The following is a 19,017-nucleotide window of genomic DNA, read 5'->3' on the forward strand; positions in this document are numbered from 1 at the left end:
TAAGTTTCATTTGTTCAGCTAAAGACTGTGTGTTCAGTCTTTAACATGCAGACAATCCATGGTGCAGTGGAAAGAACAAGGGCTTTGGTTCACTCAATGCAAGCTTCAAATCTAGGGTCAACCAATTTCCAGCTATGTGTCCTTAGGTGGATAACAAAGGACATATAATTAAGGCCCTTTGAGCCTTGGTTTCCTCATCTGTAAAACGGGAATAAAAGTCATGTGACACAGACAGCCATTTCTTATTCACCTCCTGCTGTTAGACTGAAAAGGTCAGATGCCCACTGTCTTGGTCTCCCTGGAAACCAGCATGGCTGCGTGTAGATCTAGCCAATGGTGTATAAGAGCCAATGTGCTAAAAGTTTCTGATGAAAGGAGAGAAGTAAGTGAGGAGCGTGTTCCCTTCCTTCTTTTCCTGCCTTTGGACTTGGTGCTAGAGGACATCAAGTGTGGTGCTATAGTAGTTAGTCCTACAATTTTAAGGCCTGCAACTTTAAGGCCTATGTGCCTGCTAAGATGGACAGAGTAGAAAGTAACAAGAAGCCTGGGTCTTGGATGATAAACTTCAGCTGCCAAACTAAATCTGCAGCCATCTCACGACAGATTTCTTGTTAATCTCATATTTCACCAATCCTAAAACCCACATGCTTCTTGACATTTAACACTTCCGAAATCAAGTCACATCTCACAGGTGATTGGACAGTAAAGAATTGTTTCGTAGTTCGACAGCATTTTTTTTCTGATGCAAGGAAAATGATGCAATAGTGGCATGTTTTACAATCAATAGCATCTTAGAGTTACTGAAATATGAAAATAAATCTCTTTATGGTTCAAGTCACATTAAGTCAGGTTTTCTGTAAACTGTAGCCAAAAGAACTCCAAACTGGGAAAAATATCTACCATAGATGGTGGTTGTGAAGAATGAATGAATGTATAATATGTAAGCAAAGTACTTGAGGTAGATTTTTTTAAAGGGATGGTATTTTGTCAGGGCCTCGATATCTAGTTATATAAATTATTTGTCCAACTGTAGACATACACGCAGTCCCTAAGACTGGTAGATGTCTAAAAAATAAGTCCAGGGAAAACATGAGTTACAAGTCTGGACCTCAGAGAACTCAAAACAGGTAGCAATCTTTTTTTTTTTTTTTAAGGTTTTTATTTATTTATTTGACAGAGAGAGAGACGGCGAAAGCTGGAACACAAGCAGGGGGAGTGGGAGAGGAAGAAACAGGCTTCCTGCTGAGCAGGGAGCTTGACATGGGACTCGATCCCAGGACCCTAGGATAATGACCTGAGATGAAGGCAGAAGGTTAATGACTGAGCCACCCAGGTGACCCAACAATCTTGTATCATTTGAAACTTTTAGTTACAGGTGGCATGTACCTACTCAAACTGGCTTAAGTATAAATGAGATTTATTGACTCACCTCAGGGAAAAGTCCGGTGATGTTCTAGCTTCAGACATGGTCTGATTCAGCTGCCACAAGGACCCAGTGACTCTCACCCTCAGTCCCTGGGCACCCACTGTTCCAAGCAGATTCTGTTCTGTCAGGCTCTTTTCTTCTGCAAGATTCCTTGGTGAGATTCAAGTCCCCTGCGCCCCAGAGGCCTGTGGCCTAGCGCTGCCAGGAAAAGTGGTGTTGCCTCTCATTGGCCCTGGTCCATCCCAGTGTCTGTGTCTCCCCGAACCCATCACTGCCTCAGGAGAGCGAGCTTCGGAGGAATCAAGGCAGAGGGAAGGGTCAACCACACCTGAGTCACTGGCACTAAGAAGAGGGAGAGGAGTTCTCCCAGAACACATCTGGGGCACCATGTTAGCAGAAGGACAAAGGAGGCTATGGTACAACAACCCCAGATGTCTTCCCAAGCCTTCTCCTCTCTATCCCCTAAGCCCACTACCACCACGCAGGCCTCGCACCATATCACTCCCTCCACAATGAAAGGCGGTCCAGGAAGACCGCCAGGAAGACCAGTAAGGAGAAGTGACAAGGCCATCCACCCTGAGGCCACAAATCCAAGGGGCGTGGAGGAGGGGAAAGGACATAGCCCTCCGAAGGGGAGCGCTGCTCAGCTCACCACTCTGGTCTCACTGGAGTCATCAAAAAGAGTGACTGTGTTTCAGTCAACTTTCCTGCTTAAGGAACGCTATGGCAATCATCCATGAACATTGATATTTCCCTCTCATGTCTGCAGGTTGGTGGGGGTCAGCTGGCGTAGACTGGATCCATTGACCCCAGGCTCTCAGATAGGTTTGGGTCCGCTCCACAGACCTCTCACTGGCCTTCAGCTAGCAGCTACCTGGGCTATCCCTTTCTAACCGTGATGGCAGACACTCAAGAAAACAATTTCCGGTCTTGCAACATCTCTGCTAACATTCTATTGGCCCAAACAAGTCACGTGGCCAAGCTCCAAGTTGAGTGCACCGCCTTGCAAGGATGGGGAAGTATGACATCAGTACCAGGAAGAGAGGACCTGGGACTGACCACGTAATCCCTGCAGCAGGGAACTGAAGGGCGGCCTTCCCCACAGGCTCAGCACTCGTAACTGATTTGTTTGTCAGAGTGAAAGCTCCCCTTTAAACCCTGAGCTGAACAATTTTGGCCTTGTCCATGATTACATGATCTGTCTGGGGGAAAGGAGGAGGAGGATGTGGGAGAGCCCTGAACTCCCGATGGCGGTCACACCTGGAATGGAGTCACAGCTGACAGAGATCCTCCCTCGTCTGTCCACTGCCCTCAACGGTCGGGATCCCGTGCTGGCAGGGCCCAGCCCCGGAATCATCATCTCTGCAGCTTGAATTACAGTAAAGTCTTCTGGTCTCCCGTAGCTCAGACGGGCCTCAGGCAAGGCCCTCTCTCTGACAGAGTGACGCTGTCAGTGTCTTCTCTCCTCCCACACCTTGCTGACACGGCCTGCTGAGGTCAGAGGACAAGGACAGAGGAAGAGAAGGCAGTATGGAAAGTTCTTCTTCCATGGTCCCCATAAGATGGCTTTATGCTCACTGGATCTGGAAGAACTTTAATGCTGTCATGGGCGCTTTCAAAAGTCTCTTGCAGACCCTCTCTTTCCACTGCCACTCCCTACCCGGCCATCTCCACACCCAGGTCCAGAGCTGTAGTTCCCTGACCGGAGCTAATGAATCAGACACCACTGGCTCCCTCCTCGGCCCCTAGGAAGTCCACCTCCTCCTTCCTTCTGCTGCACTTCCATCGGTTCTGGGCAGGCCTTGGGTCAGGGTCAGAGATAATGGCACAGTGGCTCTTTTGATCACGTGGTCCCCTTCGATTCCTCCCGTCCTGACAAGCCCCTGGGAGTGGGCTGGTGGCAACTGCTCATCCAGTCAGGTCCCCACTCCCACTGAAAGAGGCTCACCTCATCAACAAGCCTTTGACACCACCCCATTTAGGGCATGCAGCCACTTCCCAATACAGAAGCAGCATGCCTGCCCCTCAGCCCCCACCACCTCAACCCAAGAATCACAACCAGCTGTGTGCACCAGCCTCCAGTCAGGCTCTTTTCTGATCACACGAGATTTGCTGGCGAGATTCAAAGGCCCTCAGGAAGAACCTCTGGCCTGGCACTGTCAGGAAAATTGGCGTTGCCTCTCATTGGCCCTGGTCAGTCCCTGTGTCTGTGTCTCCCTGAACCCATCATAGCCACAGAGGGAGCTTCAGAGGAATTCCAAACTCCCAAACTCCAGTGGACACAAACCAGGCTCTCAGAGAGGTCCTGTTCAGGCTCATGGTCTCTGGGCTTGAGGGAGGTATGACTCTTCCCCCTGTCCCCCATGGTAGGGGGTCCCCACTCAGCTCCAACCCTTGCCCAAGTCCTCTCCGTCCTCCACTCGCTCAGCTTTGTCTTTCCCCCAACGGGCTAGCTGTGAGGCTGGTTTGCGGCCACCTTTGACAATCTGCATCTCTGTCTGTCACCTCTCTTTGGAGCTGGATGGCTAACTTCTTAGTGTCTTTGTCAAAACATTGATGTAATACCTTGATACGTTAAAACAACATTTCATTTTTAAAAAGAATTTCCCAGCAGCCCCCTGAAAGATGTCCTCACGTGTCTTACCAGCTAGAGCCCTGCCACGTGGCCACCAGCAGCTGCTAAGAAGGCTAGTCAAGTCAGAATCTAGCAATCAAATCTAGGAGGCTGAGAGCACCGTACGTGGCCCAGAGAGCTCAGAGGCAGCCCTGCCCCAGCACAGAGCTGCTCCCACAAAGTCTGGGTTCTGCTGTTAGCAACAAAGCTGGAGGGGTCGCAGGTGAGCGCAGGGCGCTGAGGAATAAATTAGCTGCTGCCGGCTGGCCGCAATAGCCTTGACTGATAAAAGACCCGCTCCTGAGTGGCCCGCCATCCCTGGGATGGCTGCAGGGCCAGGGATGACAATTCAGAAATGACCAGCTTTGCCTCCATCCCTGACTTCTGCACTGTCTGAGGGGTCGATCAGGAGACCCAGAGCTAGAAAAACTGATGTCAAGACCAGCCAGTCACCTCCTAGCTCAGTGGCCTCGGGCAACTCCTCACGTCCGTCCGTGTCGCTCACTTTCCACCTGAGTGAGATGGGAAGGAACTTCACAGTGCTTGCCCGCCCATCCATTGCCTGCCTCAGCTAACAATTAATTAAGACTCTTCATTGCAAGTGACAGAAATTTCCTCATACTGGCTTTAAAAAAAAATTATTTAATTTATTGAACTGTCTGGGGAGAGATGACTCCCGGCACAGCAGGGCCAGGGTCAGACAGTATCCTGAGGCTCTGTGCTCCTATGTCAGCTTTGTCTCACATACCCTGCTCCACACAAGTGCTCCCACCCACCCCAGGTGTAGCTCCTTCTGCTTCCTCTGGGCCTGAGAAAAAAGAAGCGTCTGCAAAAATGGATTCCATAAAAATTCCAGGGCTGAACCCATTGCTGTGTCCAGGGAATGAAGCACATAGTGGGATGGTCTTCCATCAGCTTCCATGAGGGCAAGGAGGGGAGAAATCAGTTCCGGAGAAAGAAAAGGTAGGCTGTTGTTGCCAGTAGAGAGAAAGGCTGCCAAGCAAGGGCGGGAAGAAGGACGAGCCAGGCAGGGCAGCAGAGAAAACCCCTGCAGGGCAGGCATGAGCCGTGGGCTCCGGGCTCCATCCTGAGACGCTGAGTGTTTGTCCGCAGGAACTATTTGGAGCCAGGATGGTGGAGTGGGGGACAAGCAGGGAGCTTCTGACCAGATAAGGAAAGGTACTTTCTCCAAGCTCCTCAAAGGTAGGAAAGTAAGGCCAATCTAACAGAACCAGAGAAAAGACAGGCTCCTTCCCCATCTCACAGAGAGGGACCTGGGCTGACCAGGGTGGAGTTTACATAACTGTGAGCAACACAGTCTTCCACGGGGTTCTTGACATGGCCTTTATCCTGCTCTAGTCTCTCTGTTCCTAGGTGACGAGAGATGACACTTCCTCAGACGGGCTGATTCTTAAGGTTAATTGAAAGTGGCCTTTCTCATGAATCACCCATTGCACTGAATTATTAATCACCTGCAGGCATTTGCAGGCCTTTAAAACACTTGGACTTCCTGCAGCCTTTCTCAGGAATGCTTTTGCCAGTTGAAATAGGACTTCCTTTTGGCCACAGAGAAGAGAAACCCTGTCTGCCGCTCTTTCCAGTGTTCCCAGCTCCCAGAGACCCAGAGAGGAATGAGATCTGAAAACAGGAAGCTGGGCCAGGGCTGCAGCTCGACCTGGAAGCTGCTGTCATGTGAACAGGCTGTAGCTCAGCCGGGCTCGGGGCCCCTGAGAGGCCATGGACAGAGGGAGTCCAGGGGCTGGGTCTAGCTCCCCCACTTAACTGGGTGGTCCATGGAACTTCTTTGATTTGGTTTCTTCATGAGAAGACCAACTATGCAGGGCTGACACAAGGTAGGGTTCAACAGGTCATGCACACTGAGCTAGCATCAGGGTGCCCAAAACATAAGGAGGAACAAGAAAGGTGAACTCACACCCCCCCAACACCTGCTTTCATCTTCCAGTGGAGGAAAAAAGACTGAAAATCCGGGGGGCTGGTTGCATGGGTAAGGTGCTCGCAGGCTGAGCTAGCAACGTGACAGCAAGACCCCACAGCCAGGTTCCAGGGCAAGGTCAAGAGCTCCTGGCCGGCCCCAGAGTGTGGGCCTGGGATGTGTGTGATGCATGGATGACACTGGCAGAAGCCAGGGGGCAGCTCATCCTCGGGGTGCAAGCCTTTCTTCCACCATTCAGCACAGCCTCGGCCCCAGAGGCTGACGTTGGGATGCTGAGCTGAGAAAGACATGGCTCCCTGCCTTTATGAAGTCCTGGTCTGCTAGGGAGAGTGAGGTGGGGTGATGGTCACAGGCACTAAGCGCTACAGACAGATGGAGGTGGGGGAGCATCTGGGTGGCTGAGAATGGGGAGGAGATCCTGGAAGACATAGTGGAGGAGGGGGGATAGGGTTGAATCTGAAGATTCAGACAGGAATTGGATGCTGTGTTCCGGGCTGGTTATGGCAGAGACCAGGCGGGAGTGTTTGGTGGTGATGGAGTTGGACAGAGGAGGAAGAGCTGGCAGAAGCAGGCCATGCTTGGATGTGGATGGTGAGGAAAGGAGACCTGGAAAGGGGTCTTGGAGGCCTTGGAAAGCAGAGCATGGGGCTGGGGGAGGATGGGCAGCTCTGGACCTGACACCTCCAGACTGGCTACAAAACATTCCCTCTTCCAGAAGCACCCACTCACGCAGCTTGGGGCCAGTCATGGAGATGGCTCCAACGATGTCCACGTCCCAGTGCTTGGGACCTGGGAATGGGTTACCTGACATGGCAAAGGGGACCTTGAAGAAGTGATTAAAGTAAAGATCTTGAGGTGGGACGATTACCCTGGATTTTCTGGGCAGGCCCCACCTAATCACCTTATAAGAGGGAGTCAGATCTACTTAGATGTGACAGTGACAAGGATTGGGACACCTGGGTGGATCAGTCAGTTGGGCGTCCAGCTCTTGCTTTCAGCTCAGGTCATGATCTCAGAGTTGTGAGATTGAGCCCTGCATCAGGCTCTGTGCTCAGCAGGGAGTCTGCTTACGATTCTTTCTCTCCCTCTGCCCTTCCCCATGCTCATGCTCGCTCACTCTCTCTCTCAAAATAAATAAATAATTAAAAATAACAAATATGATAAAGATTCAGAGAGATTAGAAAATGCTGCTGCCCCTTTGAAGACAAAGGAAGGGGCCACTTACAAGCAGCTTCTAGAAGCCAGGAAAAGATAGGAAATGGATTTTCTCCCCAGTCTCCAGAACGAAGGCAGCCCTGCAGATCTCTTTCAGTCTTCTGACTTCAGGCTGCAAGACACTACATTGTTTTTAACTAACAGAAAACTGACATGCAACTCAGACCTGAGGAGAAAGATGAGGAGGCTTTGAGGGGGACCCAGACCCCACTTCCCGAGATGTCATCAGCATCCTCAGCTGAGCAGAAGCAAAGGTTAGAGCCCCAGGTTCTCCAGACACCAACAGGATTTGCAGGAGGGGAAAGGTGGGAAAAGGAAATGCCCTGCCTCCACCAGGCTCCTAGCAGTCTTCGGGGGTGGAGAGTAGAGAGAGGCCCTACTGGGTAGAGATGCAGGGACCCCTTTCTCACCTGACCACGGGAAGAAAGTAACTGCCCACCCCTGGGAAAGGAGGGGGACCCCAGTTCACCACCCATCGTGCCTCAAGTCAACCGGCACTGGGGGCAGGACAGAGCTGCACACTGACAGCCTGGAGGACCCCCCCCTTCCCCCTCCCCCACACTCCCACCCCACCCTCCAACCCCCCCCCAACCCTGTCTAGTCTACTCAGCCTTCTCCCTACCATGTGATAGGCATAGGTGCCAGGCAGGAGCAGGGCCCAGAGTTGCTCTTTGGACATGACCTTCAAGGCTGTACTACAAGACCGACCCTCCCTCCCCACACACATATATTTCTTTCAGTTGCCAACTACAGATGCAGCCTCGAGGTTTCAGATGCTCCCCCACCCCACCCTTGCTCCCCGCCCCAGAGCGCTCCTCAGGGACCGCTGCGTGCGGCCCCAAGAAGGTGCATGTGGATGGGGCGCAAGAGGGAGCGGGCAGAGGAACTGCAGGGCCTTTCCTCCAGCCACCCGCGAAGGCTGCGTTCAGTAGTCTCAACTGCACTGCCCCTGCGCTCTGATAATAACAAGGGTTTCGGGTGTCGAGGGGATCCAGACGACTCCACCCTGAGCCACAAAATCACCACAGTAGTGGGTGGCAGGCTCTGTGCACCCCCAACCCCACACCCTCAGGCTAAGTCACCATTCTAAGCCATATCCATTACATACTTCCATCCAGAGGGAGTACTATTGCTAACCCAACTGAGGACAGAGAGCCCGGGGTGCTGAAGGAAATTGTCCCAAGTGGCACAGCTGGTGGGTGGGGAGCAGAGTCGGAACCCAGAGTCGTTGTCGGAGGGCCTGCTGCAGAACCAGGGCTCTCCAAAGCCTCGTTATTTTGTGTGCTGCGACGGTGGACGAGTGAACTTCATCGCCGCAGCGCGAGCCACGGGGACCCGGAGAGGAGAGTCCGCCCTGGGAGCTGGGCAGGCCCCAGGAATGCGGATGGGCGCCGGGCCGGAGCGGGGGTGTACGGGGGGGGGGGGACCTCACGCTGCGGGGGGCCGCGGAAGGTGCACGCGCACTCCTAGACCTAAAAGTGGCTTGACCAGGCAGGCCGGCGTGAAGGTTCGGGTGCTGAGCCCTCCATCAGACGCGGCGGCCAAGGCCTTAGCCGGGGGCCCTCTCACCCTACACTCCCGGAGCGGGGGGCCCTCGCACCCCACCCCACCCGAGCTGCTGGGAGCCCCGGGCGCCCCGTGCCGCCCAGCCTGGAGCCCTGCAGTTTCCGGGCACGCACCAGGGGCTCCACTCTGGCGAGCCTGGCCGGGGCGGAGCTGCGGAGTCCGGGGGTTGGCTCCCAGACCCGCGGTCTGTAGCCAGAGCCCAGCGAGACCAGGGACCGCCCCCGCGCCCTCCCGACGGCCCCCGCCGGGCCTTAAAAGCCTGCCCCGCAGAGGCTGGAGGCGCGGAGATACGTGCGCCCCGGCCCCTACAGCCGGCCCGAGCAGTCCCATGGCGGGTAAGTGCCCCTCGCCGTACCCTCGCGCCCAGCGCTGCATCCGGGCCCCCTGCCCATCCCCAGCCGTGGCCGCACTTTGCCTCTCCCGGCCTGCGCCCCAGGCGCAGCCCGTACCCTGCCCGTGGCTCCTAGCGCGGGGCGAGGGTGAAGTGGAGAGGGAGACTGCTCCCAGACGGTTGCGAGGCAGAAAGTGTGGGGATCTGGCCTTCTCACCAGTCCCCTCGCTCCAGACCCTATGCCAGAAGCCCCTTGTCCACAGTGACGTAAAGCAGGCACCTTCTTTGTCCTTGGAGGGCAGCCGGCGCCTGGGAACGAGCGTCTCGGTGCTCTCAGCCGGCGCTGAACGCGAGTGGATCCGGCCAGGCCCCCTCAAATGATGGGGTGCAGGCAGTCAGCTGTCCTTGTGTCTCTGTTTCTCGCACCTACTGCGCCCTTCCTCATCGACACTCCTTTCCGTTGTCTTCAACTGATCCCCCCTAAGTGGCTTCATCTTGATAGAGGGTTGAGGAAAAGGATTGGGTTTTAGAGAACGTTACAGAATTCAAACACGAGCCCAGTCTCTCAGCAGGCCCCAGGACCAAAAAGGACAGGGATTGCAAACCAGGGCATCATCCCTTCCTGGGCTTCCTGTAAGTACAGAATGGCCACACTCAAGCTTACCTTCAAGGCTGAACCGGAAACCTGGAAAGATAAAGGTTCTGGTGAAAGCAGATGGAATGTCTCATCAGGAGCATGAGAAAATGGTTCATTTCAGCCAGAATCTCAAGCCCAAGGCCTGCCGCTTTCCAAAGCAACAGGAAGCCTGCTTCTGTGTCAGTTCTGGAGTCCAACCCAGGGGGTGGGGTTGCTGCCCACATTCTGCCCCCTACCCCCTGCAGGCCAGCGGTGCGAGGGGGAGTGCCTTTCCCCCTGGCATCACAATCCGGGTGGTCTCTGCCCCCAGAGAAGGTGGCCCTGGTAGTTGGGGGCCTCGCTGGGGCGTTGCTGCTGCTACTGTTGCTGATCTGGGTGAGCTGTTGTCTCTGGAAGAAGCTTCGGACCCTGTCCACCTATGAGGAGCTGCCAGGGAGCACCACTGCCTCCAGCGTACAGGGGGGCAAGCTCTACCCCCCACCTGCCAGGACGCAGACAAGCAGGTGAGGCAGGATGTGGAGTTTCCCTTGGTGGGGGGTAGGGAGGAAAGTCTATTTTGTGGGGCTCCTCCTCTATGCCATTACCATGCTACAAAGCAACCCCAGAATCATCACGACAAGCTCTGGGACAGGCATTGTGAGGCTCATTTTCCAGATAAGAAAACAGACCCAGAGGACATAAAGCAGGCCTAGTAAGTGCCAGAACAGGCATTTGAGTCCGGGCAGAATGACTCCGGAAGCAGTGCTCCTTCAGCAAGTCTCCACTGGCTGCAGATGGGCATAGCTGTTAGCTTTGGTGGGGGGATGGTGGGGGAATGTGGACCCAGAAAATAGTGCTCTTGCCTCCTCCTGGCTCCTGCTGTTTTTTCTTCCCCCAGCCTCCAGCCCTCAACCCCTATGGGCTGAGCACAAGGAGGCCACAACGGTCACTGGCCACCAATATGTATATCATCTCCCCACCTCGGGACAGGCCTCCAGGTGTGCCGTTCGTGGTGCCTCCTTCCCTTCAAGACCAAGACTGGGTACCCCTACACCGTGGAGAGTGGGCCCAGGCCCCACAGGACCCTTGCCTCTCCTCAGAGTTCCTGCCCCGCCTCTCCAGTGGCAGCGTTGGTGAGTGCTGGGGTCAGGGTCTGTTCAGGCCAGGGTGGGCCCATTTGCTTTCACGGGCCTGGTTCTGGAAAACCGCCGGGACCAGCAGCCCTCCGGTAGTGCCCTCCGTGACCAGGTCCGCTTATTCTGGGGGCAGAGACCACCAGGACTGTGATACATGGGGAAAGCCCACACCACTGGCCTCCTGGGGGCAGAATTTAGGCAGCAAGCCCACCCCCCTAGGCTGGACCACAGGAGTGAAGCAGAAGCAAGGTGGCTGTTGGTTGGGCTCTGCTGGGTCTCAGCAGTAATGCCATTTTCCTTGCAATCCTAGTGCTCTGGGCAGAGTTTTCTGGTTTCCGTTGAAAAGAGTTGCCCAGTGACCACTCTTTCCAGGTACTTGGGTTTACCGAATGCCTGCTGCACCCCCAGCTTGTGCCAGATCTGGCCTCAGGTGCCGTTGTGGCCTTAGACCTACCTCACCCCATGCCTCTGTGGGGGAAGAGATCCTTGCCCCGTCTTACACATTCATAAACAGAGGCTCGGAAAGTTAAGAGTGCCCTGCTCAAGGTCACAGAGGCAGTAAGCAACAGGTCTGGGATTAGAACCCAGAGCGCTCAATGAGTTTTGTTCTAGGCTGATAGGTTGCGTGATCCAGAGGGCAAGTGGTAGGAGCCGAGCACACAGCTTTCTGCCTACCGCTTTGCTCTGAAGACCTCCCAAGATACCTTCCCAGGAACCAGAAGGGATCAGCTAGTCCCCTCTAATTTGAAGAGGAAGAAAAGAGGCAAAACTTCATCACTGAGACATCCTGTGGACCCCATGGACAGGAGCCAGGCCAAGAGCTGGGCACTGGGTCCCCCCCACCAAGCAGGCCCTGACCTAGGGGTTGGAGTTAAATGGGCACTCTTTTGGGGGCCTCAGAGGGGAGCAGGACTGGATATACCATGCCTTAGTGCTGGCAGGCTTCCTGGAGGAGTAGTCCTAGAGAGAGGGGCTGTGTCCAGTCTAGAGAAGGGTGTGGGTAGGATGTGGTAAGGAGAAGCCAGAGAACTGTCTCCTGGAAGCTCAGGCAAGAAGAAGCTCAGGCGATGAAGCCCAGAGCTTGCTATCCACCTCCCACCACTGTCCCTGTCTTCCTCGGGCCTGGCAGACCACCCCGCCCCTGTGTTATAGGAAATACAGGCACGGTGGGGACCATCAACCCAGATCTATATAAGTTCCTGGAGGACAAGAGTGAAACCAACTTCCCTGAGGGCTGCCTGGGACGGCTGTGGTTCTCCGTGGAATATCAGCAGGATGCCGAGCGGCTGTTGGTGGGCTTAATCAAGGCTCGGAGGCTGCGAGCCCCCTCGGAGAGCTGCAGCCCCCTCGTGAAGCTGCACCTGCTGCCCGATGAGCGGCGCTTCCTCCAGTCGAAGACCAAACGCAAGACCTCCAGCCCGCAGTTTGATGAGCACTTCATCTTCCAGGTACGACCCCTGCAGCATATAGGGTCTGGCCTCCGGGGAAGGAGCAGCCAGGGTCCAGGTTACCCCAGCCTCCTGTGACAGCTAGGGCCCTGAAGGCCTCCCAGGCCCGTGCTGCCACCAGGTCTACTTTACCTGCCGGACAGGTCAGGGTCTGCAAGAGCCCTATTTGGGGGGTGTGGGGGCGAGCGAGGGAGGTGAGGGGTAGAGGGCTGGGCTCCCTGTTTCAGGGGTGCCTGGAGGAGAGAAAGAGAAAACACATCCTCAGACCACCTACTGGATGCCAGGCTCTGGCCCACGAGGCTCTGGAGAAGCAGTCCAAAGCCCTGGAGCCTTAGGGGGTTTCTGGCAAGGTTATCCAAGAAAGGCAGAGGGTGAGACCCCCACGCTCCCTTAGAGCGGGGGCAGGAACTCGCCTAGTGTGTCGGAGGCCAGTGCAGGGTCCAAGAGCCATCGTGCAGCCCGTGCTGCCTTGGCTGCCCTGAGAACAGGCCGGCTCATGGTCTGCAGGTGCAGAGGCTGTCAGGGCACTGAGCCAAGCCCACAGGGGCCTGGGAGTCTAAGCAGGTGACTGGGGGCCCTGATGGGAAACCAGGCATCAAGAGCTGCCTTGAGGCCTTGGACAAACATTTTCAAGAGCCAGGCAGTAGGCTGGCTGGCAAGGTGAGGAGAGGCCGTTCAGCATCCGGGAAGAGGGTGATTGCTGAGGTCAGAGCCTGAATTCTTGCCTTCTTCTGGGCCCGAGAGCTGGAGCTGCATGGAGAGCTGGCATGGGGCCCAGATCCCGCCTGTTTTGCTGGGGGGTCAAGGCTGCGGGTGTTCACAGGTGACCTTGTTCTCCTCAGAACGTAAAAAGCCAAGACATGTAGCCGTGCTGCCCAGCGTGGCCACGCAGCGTGTTCACAAACTTGTTTCTGTTTGCTCATCGCTTCCCTGACCAGTCCCCACCCCAACTTGATCCTGGCCTCTCTGTTCTTTGAGGGGGAAGGAGAAGGAGACGAGGAAGAGAAGAAAATCTGTATTAACTGAGCATCTGCCACAGGGTTAACACTGTGTTTGGGGTTTTACAACTCAGAGAGTAGGAACTATTTCAGGTGAGGAGACTGAGTCTCGGAGAGAGGTCTGGGGTGCCCAACTCAGACGGCAGAGCCGGGCAGGTTCCCTGGGCTCCGGTGGGGGACTTCTCACATTTTTATGTGCAGGCAGATCACTTGGAGGTTCTGTTAAATGGTGGATTTCCTTCATGGGCCTGAGGTGGGGCCCCATGTCCTGTATTTCTAATAAGGTCCAGGGGAGGGGTAGACACTGTTGGTCCTTGAACTCACTCTGCAGGGCAAGGCTCTGGCACATGTTCCCACTGCCACTGGTCCCCGGGGGATGGGTCCCCACTACTGGAACGGTCCCCTGACGATGTCTGGGTTTGGTGGGGGTGCAGGTTCCTGGCTGAACCACTTCTCACCAAAATCTCCTGTGTCGAGAACAGTGTACCACACCCTCCCATCATCTGTTTCCACGCCTGACCCCAGCCCAGACCCTCATCTCTCCCAGGTGTCCAGCAAGAACATCACTCAAAGGGTACTCAGGTTCTCCGTGTACCACGTGGACAGGCAGAGGAAGCACCAGCTCCTGGGCCAGGTGTTCTTCCCCCTGAGAAATGAGCCCCTGGCCGGTGACTGCCCGCATGTCATCTGGAGAGACCTGGAGGCTGAGAGTGGAGAGGTAAAGGTCAAGGTCACCAAGCATATACTTTTGTGTGTCAGACCCCCAAGGGCAGCCAGCAGTGTGGCCCAGTGCCTGCTGGCCAGCATCAACCCAAGCAAGTGTGACTTGGGGTCATGAAACTGGGCTGGAGCGGCCTGGGACCAGGGGGCAGGGCAGAGCTACCCTTGGGCAAGGAAAGGTGGCCTGAGGTTCTTTTGCCCTGGAGACCAGATTACCTGGATCAACTTGATTCCCTTCCATATCAGACACCTGTGAAAGGTGATACCCCAAATGGACCAGGCTTGCCCTCTCTTCTCCTGACCCCTCAGAAGACCCAGGCATCTTGAAAAAGGCTTTGGAATCCCCTAGACCTGGGTTTGAACCCTCAGCTCTGACACTCACTACTGTGTGAGCTTCAGCAAGCCCTTTCCACTGTCCAGACCTCAGTTTCCCCATCCGTAAAATGCCGTTGGGCTGAAAGGAGACACCATGGGTGTGTAACCCAGGACCAGAGCCTGACTGCTGGGAGGAGGCCAGATACCGCAGCCTCTCCAGCACCTGCTGAGTGACAGGGATGCTTTCCTCCGGGCCTCTCCAGCCTCCCTCCGAGTTTGGAGACCTGCAGTTCTGTCTCAGCTACAATGACTGCCTGTGTCGCCTGACTGTGGTCGTGCTGCGAGCCAAGGGCCTCCAGCTCCAGGAGGACACGAGTTTCGTCAGTAAGTTTTCCTTTGCAGGGCGGGCCCTGTCCAGTGAGCTTGTGGCCTGGGCTGGAGTCTGACCCCTTCCTCTGGCCCTTCAGTTTCTGCCTGCCTGTGGCCCACCATGGAGTGCTCACTACCCTCTGTGGACGGCTGTGATGTGGGAAGCCACTTCCTTCTATTGAACCCAAGACTGTATCCCCTTGGCCTCCACCAAGACCCCTAACATCCCCCAAGACCAAGTCCTCCCCTCTCCTTTCCCAAGGCAGCATCTTGGCTCCGTAAAGGTTCTGTCCCTCCTCCTCCACCTCTGCCCTTCCGTGAAGGATTCCACTTCCTCCGGGGCCAGACCCCCTGCCCCACTGCCCCCTGGGCAGGCTCCCTGTACACCAGGCAGGACACTGGGCAGAAAGGAGACGCTTCAGGCTGACAGGGAGCGCAGTGCTCTGCTTCCTCTGGGCGCCCAGAACCCAGCAGCTGGAGGAGTGGAGTCCCTGCTCTGGCTCACCGAAATGTCCTGCCCTATGAACCCCCAACGCCCGCCCCCCGGCCCCGCAAGCAGAGTGGTAGCTATCAGACCCCTGTGTGTCTCCACATCTGGGTCACCATAAGCAAGTTGTCATTCAACCTTCCACCATGGATCTAAAATTCATGTGAACCCCACCCCCAAAACCTTGACCCTCTGAAGAAGAAGGTGCTTGAGGAGCTCCAGGGAGCCAGTCAGGCTCTGGGAAGCAAGGGCCAGCGGAGCCATGATGCACTCGGGAGGCACAGAGGAAGGAGATGGAAGGGAGCCAAGTATTTCCTCGGGTGTAAGCCCATACACTAATTGTCCCTGTTTCCTCTTGTAATTGTTGCCCTCTGGCTGCAGCAGAAGGGGTCTGATGCCCAAGGTGGGCGTGTGGCCTCCCAGCCAGACCTCCCACAGGCCAGAGGCTGGACCCTGCCTCTCCCTCCCAGCCCAGCCCACTGTATGCCCTGCCCCTTAGGTGTGTTTGTCAAAGTGTCTCTGATGAACCACAACAAGTTTGTCAAGTGCAAGAAGACTTCGGCGGTGCTGGGCTCAGCCAACCCCGTGTACAGCGAGACTTTCAGCTTCAAGGCCGATCCTGCGGAGCTGGACACTGCCAGCCTCAGCCTGACCGTGCTGCAGAGCACCAGAGGGGAGAGTAAGGCTGCTCCCCCACCCCCCAGGCTCTTTGGGACATGGGCACAGGAAGAGCGTTCAAGCAGTAGACCCACAGAGAGAGGTTTCTGTTCTCTGCCTAGGGCAACTAGAACTCAGAGAGGCTGAGATACATGCCCAGGGACACAGAGCTTGAGAGTAGGAGAGCCGAGATTCACACCCATCTTTGCTCAGTTTGTCTCTCCGTGGCAACGTACGGAGAGGTCAAAGGGTGGCTTCTGCTGGCTCTCCACTTGGGCTCCCTTCTCCCCCATCTTTAGTTCCAGAGCAAAGCCAGGACCCTTTGGGGGCTGCCTGCTCCTGCTTCAAGAGGGAGCGGCTAGCTCTGGCTTCTGAGAGGAAGAGTGAGACAGGGAAAGAGAAGGCACTGGGGGTACTGCCCAAGTTGGGTGGCTTCTGTGCTCTGGAGAATGACAGCGTTTTTCCCTCCCCCACAGACAGCCACCAGCTGGGCCGGGTGGTGGTGGGCCCCTACATGTACGCCCGAGGCAGACAGCTGGAGCACTGGAATGCGATGCTCAGCAAGCCCAAGGAGCTGGTGAAGCGCTGGCACGCGCTCTGTCCCACCCCTGAGCCCTGACTCGGCTCAGGACCTCCGTTCTGCCTCCGGAGCCTGCCCTCCCCCGTGGCAGCCACGAGCCTGGACGGTCGGGCCAGCATCTCCTTGGGCTGCCAGGGCGGCCTGAGCCAGGGCAGCGTGTGTGCTGAGAGGCAGGAGAGAAGAGGGACCAGCGAGCTCCAGCCGGGTCAGCAGCATGGCTGGCCACCACCTGCCAGCCTCAGAGACGCCGTGCTGCTGCCTGGTCTGCGAGTCCCAAACCATGGTCAGCACAGTCCCCATCTGGACTGGGATCTCAGGCCTTCAGAAGAACTGTTCTATTCAGTGATAGCAGAGCTGTGTGTGCTGAGCAGAGACCCGGGCTCCACCATTCTGGAAAGCTGACGGTAGGTCTGTGCTGGACGGGCACAGTGTCTCAGCTGTGGTCTTCCTGCCTCCCGCCAAGCAGAGAAAACAAACTGCTCTGGGGAAATTGTGGGGGGTGGGGGTGCCCAAAGAGCTGATTCCAGCTGGCCCACAATAAAGAGTCCCGTCTGAAAGTTGGGGTGGGGGTTGGACACATTGGAATGGAACAGCCCCCAGATGCCTGCGCAGCACAGCGTGTCTACAGCTCGGGAGAGAAAGCTCTCAGGGATCGAGACTCGCCGGCTTCAGGCCTGGGGAAGAACACTGCCCACCAAGTGGACATCCACTCCCTGTACCAGGAGGAGGCCCTCACCTGTGTTGGGTCCCTCCCAGGGCCATGTCACATCCTGCCCACGGCCCGTCCTCCCCAGAACCCAAGCCTCACACCCCTGGTCTTCCAGCTGGCTGTCCTACGGGTTTCTGTGGTCACCCTGGTTGACAGCGTTCAGCTTGCACAACTCACTTTGGGCAAGAAATGGCGAAAGCACGCAGCCAAAGCGCAGCCCCCAGGGCTGAGAGCTTTCCCTGTAAACCCAGCGATTTCATTAGAATGACTGTGTTGTGACAGGTGCCCACGTGAGGCTCATCGAGTTGAGAGTCCGCACAAATCCCGGTCATCACCTCCCCATGACACTGTCTTCAGGGTAATGAGCCTTTACTGTGTTTATCACTGTTACTGAACGGGTAGCTTGTATTTTCCCCCACATGCTTTTGAACTTGTGGGGTCAATGCACTGTGACCGTATACCTGGAACCAACTTCAAACCCGTCTCATCTCTTACGCAGTGAACAACTTCAGCAAAAGAAAGTAGTGAGCATTATACTCGAGTGTGCCTCTTCGATCTCACTCCCGATCTCTGTCCATGCACAAAGACAAGCTTTACCTGGCAGTGGTCCGTACAGACAGAATTTCACACACTTATTTCACACACACATTCCAACAAAGCCCACACTCCAGTCATTGCTAATAGCATCAGAGCACACACATTCTCTCTGTGTGTCTAGCAGGCTACTAACCTAGAATGGTTTCCATTTCACCCGGGGTCCCGAGACAAGAGGTGCCAGCCACCCCCACATTTCAAGGTGACATTCATGCCTACTAGGTGGCCTTTCCAGGGCCACTTGGAAAAGCTGGTAAGGATCCCTTGGCAGGACAGAGTGGACCGGTATGTCTGATTCACAGCTGAAAAATCTCAATGGCAAGAGACTGATAGTTCTCTGCTCTAGAGAGAGGAGGAAGGGGTTGCTGTATGGGGCTGAAATGTCTACAGACGTGGTAAGAGCAAAAACTACACAAGTGCTTCCAGTGGACCAGAGGGAGCTGGCCTGGGTTGTCTCCGTCCTCTTCTACCCTTCTACCCTCACCTACCAGGTGATCCCTGCATGTCTACTTTATAAGCTCTCTGTCTTTCCACTTTGCAAGTCCTTTGAATATCCACAAAGTATTTAAGGATTGGCTTGTCAATTGCCACACCAAAAAAGTGTTTGAGTTTGACTGGATTTTGATGGAGTACATAGGCCAGTTTGGGACCCATTTTCTATCCCTACAATATTGAAACTTCCATCCATTAACATGGTATGTCCCTCCGTTTCCTTTGGCTGATCTCTCCTTACCTCCAGTTTTTAATGGTATTAATATTATTCATTTCAATCCCACACATATCTTACACCTAGCAAGACATTGCTATTATTATTATGTTCAGTCAATTCCCACCTATATTCAGTCACAGAGTTGCTCTTTCTTTTGCTTTTCATTCTTTCCTCCGTTTCTGGGATTCTGAGATCGTGTTCCTCCTACTTGAAGAACTCTTTTTAGTATTTCTTTTAGTGCACAACTGTTCACAGCAAATTTTCTTGGTTTTTGATTAGAAATGTCTATTTCAAGTTCATTTTTAAAGGATTTGGAGGGGATAGAATTCTAGGCTGACATTTTCTGTCAAGAGTTTTTAAATGGTGTTCATTATCTTCTTACTTCCATCATTGCTGTTGACAAGTGAGTTATCATCTTTTGTTTCTCCTTGGAAAGTAATGCATCTCCCTCTCCTTCCCACCCTTAGCTGCTTTTAATATTTTCTCTTTATCTTTGGTTATCAGGAATTTGAGGATGGTATACCTCCAGGCAATTTTCCTTTTATTTATCTACCTTGGGAGTAGCAAACCTCC

The 19,017-nt window shown here is 55.0% G+C and overlaps 1 protein-coding gene across 7 annotated transcripts; it reads left to right on the forward strand.

Annotated features, from left to right (window-relative positions):
- Window positions 1-8,675: 8,675 nt before the first annotated feature.
- LOC101690988 (synaptotagmin-15) lies at window positions 8,676-17,675 on the forward strand. Of its 7 annotated transcripts, none has more exons than XM_004765813.3 (8): window positions 8,682-9,110; window positions 9,668-10,246; window positions 10,713-10,855; window positions 12,011-12,306; window positions 13,852-14,022; window positions 14,603-14,723; window positions 15,695-15,874; window positions 16,329-17,675. In XM_004765813.3, the coding sequence occupies exons 2-8, from the start codon at window positions 9,822-9,824 to the stop codon at window positions 16,469-16,471; spliced, it is 1,479 nt and encodes a 492-aa protein (XP_004765870.1). In that variant the 5' UTR covers window positions 8,682-9,110; window positions 9,668-9,821; the 3' UTR covers window positions 16,472-17,675. The 7 variants fall into 7 exon arrangements, with proteins under 7 accessions (XP_044924543.1, XP_004765870.1, XP_012918613.1 ...); XM_013063159.2 differs by having other exon boundaries at window positions 9,676-10,246; XM_004765812.3 differs by having other exon boundaries at window positions 9,679-10,246.
- The last annotated feature ends 1,342 nt before the right edge of the window (window positions 17,676-19,017 follow it).

This window comes from Mustela putorius, unplaced genomic scaffold, assembly GCF_011764305.1.
Source record: "Mustela putorius furo isolate JIRA1106 unplaced genomic scaffold, ASM1176430v1.1 tig00003909_pilon_pilon_pilon, whole genome shotgun sequence".
NCBI lineage: Eukaryota > Metazoa > Chordata > Mammalia > Carnivora > Mustelidae > Mustela > Mustela putorius.

Coding starts and splice junctions, on each gene's coding strand:
- LOC101690988 (XM_004765813.3), top strand. CDS start 9,822: ATGGAATGTCTCATCAGGAGCATGAGAAAATGGTTCATTTCAGCCAGA. Junction 10,247..10,712: donor GCCAGGACGCAGACAAGCAG/GTGAGGCAGGAT, acceptor ACCTCGGGACAG/GCCTCCAGGTGTGCCGTTCG. Junction 14,023..14,602: donor TGGAGGCTGAGAGTGGAGAG/GTAAAGGTCAAG, acceptor GGGCCTCTCCAG/CCTCCCTCCGAGTTTGGAGA.